Here is a 5656-nt window from a genome sequence, read left to right on the forward strand (position 1 = left end):
AAGACTAACTTCAATTGTGTGATTTATGCAAGAATAACTTAAATTCAGCACTTTGTACAAGAAAAACTCCGATTGAGCGATTTGTACAAGACAAACTATAATTGAGTTATTTTATTTGTGCAAGAAAAACTCCAATTGTGTGATTTATGCAAGAATAACTTAAATTCATCAATTTTTACAAGAAAAACTCTAATCGAGTAATTTCTGCAAGAGACACTCTGAGTTATTTGTAGAACAGAAACTCCTCTTGAGTGATTTGTACAAAACAGAATCTAATTGAGTTGTTTGTATCATCATCGCGCTGGTTCATTTTCTCACGCCTGCACAAATGTACGTGCTTAACAGAATCTCTGTCTCTCCGCATCGCCATGTTGAGTGACGATTTATGAAATTCAATGTTCAACATATCGCACGTGGTGGAAACCGCAAGTATCCATAATCACACAGTCACCGACGGCCAAACAAAGATTTCCAAATTATCCGTTAATTGAACAGCCTCATAGAAAGAGTTCAGTAACTCCAACCCGTTTGGTGTGCCAATGATCACATCGGAATGATCGACACCCGTCGCCACTATGTGTTGCTGCTTTGTTATGTCGCCCTCTCGCGTCGGCTCTTTACTTTTTACATAGTTGTTATGTGCATGCGTCTCCTTCTCTCTCTCTCCGCATCGCCATGTTGTAGTTGTGTTAGTCTTGTACCAGTCGTAATAAAGTTCGACGTTTATCTCCGACATCCTGTGTCTGGTTGTGGTCTTGACCTGATGGTTAAACGGGGATTGTCTCCTCACTGGCGTGGTGGCAGCGATTTACGGACCTACACGCCATTTACGAAATAATGAAGCTTTCGAACCGACCTTTCCCGTACCAGCTGCCGTCTAGACTTCACGCATAGGTGGACAGCCAGTCAGTAATATTACTGGGTATCACGGACGTTCGGACACTCTCAGGCTACACTCAGCATGGCGCTCCAAGGCAGTGGCGCCTGAGTAAGTCAGAAAGCTGGCGCCAAAATCTCAGCTACACTTTGCACTGTTCTTGGGAGAGAGCACCACTTGGAAAGCAAAAACCAAGTCTTCTCCTCTTAGAGGATTTAGCGACGACGATGACGAAGACACCTCTGCTGCTTCACGTCGTACAACACTACAAAAGGTCATCAATGCCATTGAACTTATGTTGGGTCAGATCGCTAACTATTGCCCCATCATCTCTCGTAACAAAATAGTCAGAAAGTCAACATCAGTGGACCATATCTGGCAAACTGTACGTCTTCACTATGGATTTCAGTCCACCGGAGCACATCTTCTGGACTTTTGTGACATTCATCTTCAACCCGACGAGCGGCCAGGGGACCCCTCTTTCAACGCTTGACAGCATTTGTCGAGGACAACCTGCTTCGTAAGGACTGTGGCATTTCTCATAATGGAGAGGACAGATCCACCTCCTTCCTCATCAGAGCCAGCCTGTAACGACAATGTTCTATGACCACTTCCAGGTTGCGGTCCCTTTCGTGACACCTCCCATGATGCCAATGACTGTAGATGATCTTCACGCAAATACAAGTTCCCTTGACACTTAAGTGACTTGACTCTTGACTTTGAGTTGTTTTGAGTTGTTCTGTTCTACGCGTTCCCCCCTTGTGTCTTGCGCAGTTGACCGTAGTTTGTAGTTTCTTTCTTTATTTTTCTTTCAGGCTTGTTGTGTAGAGAAAAAAAGTGGTCACGCCACTATGTGTTGTTGCTTTGTTATGTCGCCCTCTCGCGTCGGCTCTTTACTCTTTACTTAGTTGTTATGCGCATGCGTCTCCCTCTCTCTCTCTCTCCGCATCGCAATGTTGTAGTTGTGTTAGTCTTGTACCAGTTGTAATAAAGTTTGACGTTTATCTCCGACATCCTGTGTCTGGCTGTGGTCTTGACCTGATGGTTAAACGGGGATTGTCTCCTCACAGGCGCGTAGCACTGGCAAGGTTGATCCACAGGCGTGATGTTTTCTGGGTAGTTTCTATGAGTGTAGTTTATTCTACGTTTCGACGTTCTCTTCCGTAGCCTAATCACTAAGGTAAGAAACAGAATTATCCGGCCTGCCAAGAAAACTGCCCGTTCTAGTCGAAAATAAACACGAATCCTACAGTCAGTTACCTCGTTCGACGTGGAAGGCTCTCTACTGTCCAAAAACCACTCTCATGTCACGATAAAATGATAACTTTAGGAGAAATCTACCGTGTTTTGACAAACTAGGCATTTCTGGCGTCCACCGTTCTAATAACGCAACTCATTATCATAATTGGTCCGTGAGCAACGCCATCAACGGCATCAGACTGAGATTCACCACTTTCTATGTGCAGACACCGTCCATTATGATAATGAGTTGCGTTATTACAACGGTGGCCTTCAGATACGCCGATGTTGTCAAAACGCGGCAGATTTCTTCGAAAGTTTTCATTTTATCGTGACATGAGTGTGTTTTTTGGACAGCTGAGATCCTTCCGCATCTAACTTGGTAACTCAATGAAGGATTTGTGTTTATTTTTGGACTAGAACGGGCAGTTTTCTTGGCAGGCCGGATAATTCTGTTTCTTACCTTGGTGATTAGGCTACGGAAGAGAACGTCGAAACGTAGAATAAACTACCTCATAGAAAGTACCAAGAAAACATCACGCCTGTGGGTTGATCGTGTACGTAGCGTTCGATGCACGCCGTTGTAGTAGCGATCTTTCAACAAACGTAAAAATTGCTGCAGCAAGGTCGGGACGTCAGGCATTTTAACTTTACAATTATTTGTCTGTGGCTTTATCAAACGTTGTTTCATCAATTTACATCTTTCAAATTGTTTGGTTATTCAGAGTTCCATTTTCATTAAAGTCGCACCTGTATGTTAATCTGTAATCAGCAAAATTAATAAAATCATTACTTCATTTATCAGCAACAACGCACGCGAGCTGCTGGTGTCCGAGTTCTCGAAGATGAACGAAATTTGATTTTCGAGGCATATAGAATGTATGACAACAACTACAGCAGAATTGTAACATTCCTTAGAAGAAAGACGGGGAGGCTCAACAATAGCGCTGCGGAGTTGTACAGGGGAAGCACTGAGGCCTGTCTACGGAGGAGAGTGCGAGATATTATAGGCACTCGAGTGGAAAAGTGAGTTCACTTCTCTGTAGATTTTCATTGTTTATTTTTTATTATCACTTGATAACCATGTTTTCATTTCTAATTTCTTTCTTTCATTTTGTTTCCAAAGCGAGCGGACTGTGAGAGAGCGGGAAATGCGGTACGCTGAAAGGGGTACACCGGAGGAAAGGAGGACTAGAAGACAGCGAATGACACCACACTCACCTCCTCCAACCCCACGACCTCCTCCTCCCCCTGAACAGCAACTACAGCAACAGCAGCAGCACCAACAAGAACAAGAACAACAGCAACAACAACAACAGCAACAACAACAACAACAACAACAACAACATATTGCTGGTCAAGAGTTAAACCATGGCGACGGTGATGGCGTGATTGGTGGACACATTCCCATTCCAAACAACGTGAGTTATGAGGGGAATCGTCGTCCTCTCCATACTCTAATCAGGGAGTGTAACGAACGATATTTGAACATCATGGACAGATTGCCACATACCCTGGATTTGGTTGACCAGATGCTGCAACGCTTAGACGAACGTTTAAATCAAATTTTCGTCCGATCGATTGACCATTGAACACCAAATAGATATCAAAAACCCTCCATTATAGCAATGAAGAAACAATTCTTATTTTTTTTAAATTTCATTTAAAACAAGTGATAGATATGCAACGTAATTTTCCGAGATTAAAGGTGCCGTGAATGTATTAAGGGACGACTCGAGTTAAACAGGTTGCGCAGCCTACAATACTTGTAACACCCACATGCTTTCATAATGACAAATCCCTAGAATTACAGGAACACGATGGACAGGTGTGCATTAATATCGACACTCACTCACAGTCCTGCCATCCACCTGTCATACGCGAAGCTATTCTCTGATTGGAAGGCATGAATCAAGCGCTACCGTGGCGGCAACACAGAGCAGCGTCTGAATATTATAATGAGACGAGAGACGACGAAAGGAACGGACAAGTCCTCCTCGGCTACTAATTAATTAGGCCACCGTCCAACCGGTTGCAGAATTACAACGAGACATGCAAATGTGACGAAAGCGGACCAATGGCATGCTTGGAAACACGACGTTCTCGTCCGTTTTTCACGTTCGTTTAGTGAAAGATCGCTATTTCAGCTGCCGGTGTTCTGATTTCTGCTTGTCTAAAACGACGATTGCCTGCAGTTCGGATCACCGAAGACACATCAAACCGATGAATTTGATTTATATTGTAGTCAGAAACAGTTTCTATGAATTCCAGTGTGTATTGTTCGATAGCTGGAGTCATTGATTCGGCGGCAAGACGATATTTTCTTTCGACTCATGCTCAGGTATTTGGTTATCGCTCGGTGGATTGTCGCCAGCGATACGATGGCACGTTTTCGGCTGTACATACGTTATCATCAAAAAGTTTTCTTCTGATTTCGTGTAAGTAAATACTTGGCTACCGCCTTTTGTAGAACTCGATATGTTGTCCACAACTCTGATGCGTAATCGCACTGGTCTATCACCGGCTGTCAGGGCCTGTTCTCCCGTACTCACAGCAGACACTGTGCGCTGCTGATTTAGAGATTCCAGTCGTCGATGCAATTTCACCATAAGAAACACCTTTCAAGTGAAGTTCTAAGATGCGCCTTCGCGTCAGAAATGGTATCGGAAAACCACAATGTATTTTGTCGGTGGAAGTGTGTACTGTGCATGCAGACAGGCACTTGTACAATGTTGCAATTGTCAACTATGCAGCCAAACTATTTTTGTAACCGCTACTGTTGTTATCATGTACCATATTCGCATTTCAGTTGTGGTATTGAAATTCACGCATAAATTTTACTTGGCTGAAACTTATGTTTTAATCTCACTGCATCATATTGCCCACAGTCAGCTACACAGTATCTACATGTTTACATAAACTTATCGCCAGCGCGGCGGCGTCTGGAACTTCTTAGGAAACTTCCCTATCAACTCATGAAGTTTCAAAGGAAACACACTGATGAATTCATGAGATGTATCAATATTCACATGAAGTTGAGCGTTCGATGATAGATGCAAGAGAGTGTAATTGAGACTGAAATATAAATGCACTCATTAAAATTTCCAGCAGGAATATCACACACAAAGCTTGATAGTGATATAAAATTTGGCAACAATTTTTTTTATACTAATCCATCCCTTGTCTAAGCTCATGAAAATCCCTTCCATAGCAATAATGAAATCATCTTGGCAACAGGCTTTTAACCCCCGTTGGCGGAGATGGGTAATTGAGGGGGAGCTGCACCAAACACAGCGTACTTTGCTCAAAAATCACTTTTTTTGCGAATATTTATTTAATTTAATTAATTTGTTGACTCAAGATTTAAATATTGGTTGTCAAGCAATCATAATATGCATGATACAAAAGTTAATTTATGCAAATCACCCAACTTCCTGACCTTCTTTTTTCTCCCATTCCAATTTTTCCACAATTTTCACATTATGTTCTTTAAATACTACAAGTATTTTACTTGGCAATAAAAACTGTCTTTATTCGTAA

The 5656-nt window shown here is 42.5% G+C and overlaps 1 protein-coding gene across 3 annotated transcripts; it reads left to right on the plus strand.

Moving 5' to 3' along the window:
* Nucleotides 1–624: 624 nt before the first annotated feature.
* On the plus strand, nucleotides 625–4142 carry LOC139116318 (AF4/FMR2 family member lilli-like). Of its 3 annotated transcripts, none has more exons than XM_070678950.1 (3): nucleotides 625–2057; nucleotides 2922–3142; nucleotides 3243–4142. In XM_070678950.1, exons 2-3 carry the CDS (start codon nucleotides 2994–2996, stop codon nucleotides 3706–3708), a joined length of 615 nt encoding a protein of 204 aa, XP_070535051.1. In that variant the 5' UTR covers nucleotides 625–2057; nucleotides 2922–2993; the 3' UTR covers nucleotides 3709–4142. The 3 variants fall into 3 exon arrangements, with proteins under 3 accessions (XP_070535051.1, XP_070535053.1, XP_070535052.1); XM_070678952.1 differs by having other exon boundaries at nucleotides 625–1965; XM_070678951.1 differs by lacking the exon at nucleotides 625–2057 and adding an exon at nucleotides 2098–2742.
* The last annotated feature ends 1514 nt before the right edge of the window (nucleotides 4143–5656 follow it).

The sequence above is a fragment of the Ptychodera flava genome, chromosome 17, assembly GCF_041260155.1.
Source record: "Ptychodera flava strain L36383 chromosome 17, AS_Pfla_20210202, whole genome shotgun sequence".
In the NCBI taxonomy this organism is placed as follows: Eukaryota; Metazoa; Hemichordata; class Enteropneusta; family Ptychoderidae; genus Ptychodera; species Ptychodera flava.

What these genes read in the sequence shown, in the direction of transcription:
- LOC139116318 (XM_070678950.1), top strand. Translation starts at nt 2,994, where the DNA reads ATGTATGACAACAACTACAGCAGAATTGTAACATTCCTTAGAAGAAAG. An exon ending in ATAGGCACTCGAGTGGAAAA is followed by an intron (nt 3,143 to 3,242) that starts GTGAGTTCACTT and finishes TTGTTTCCAAAG; the next exon opens with CGAGCGGACTGTGAGAGAGC.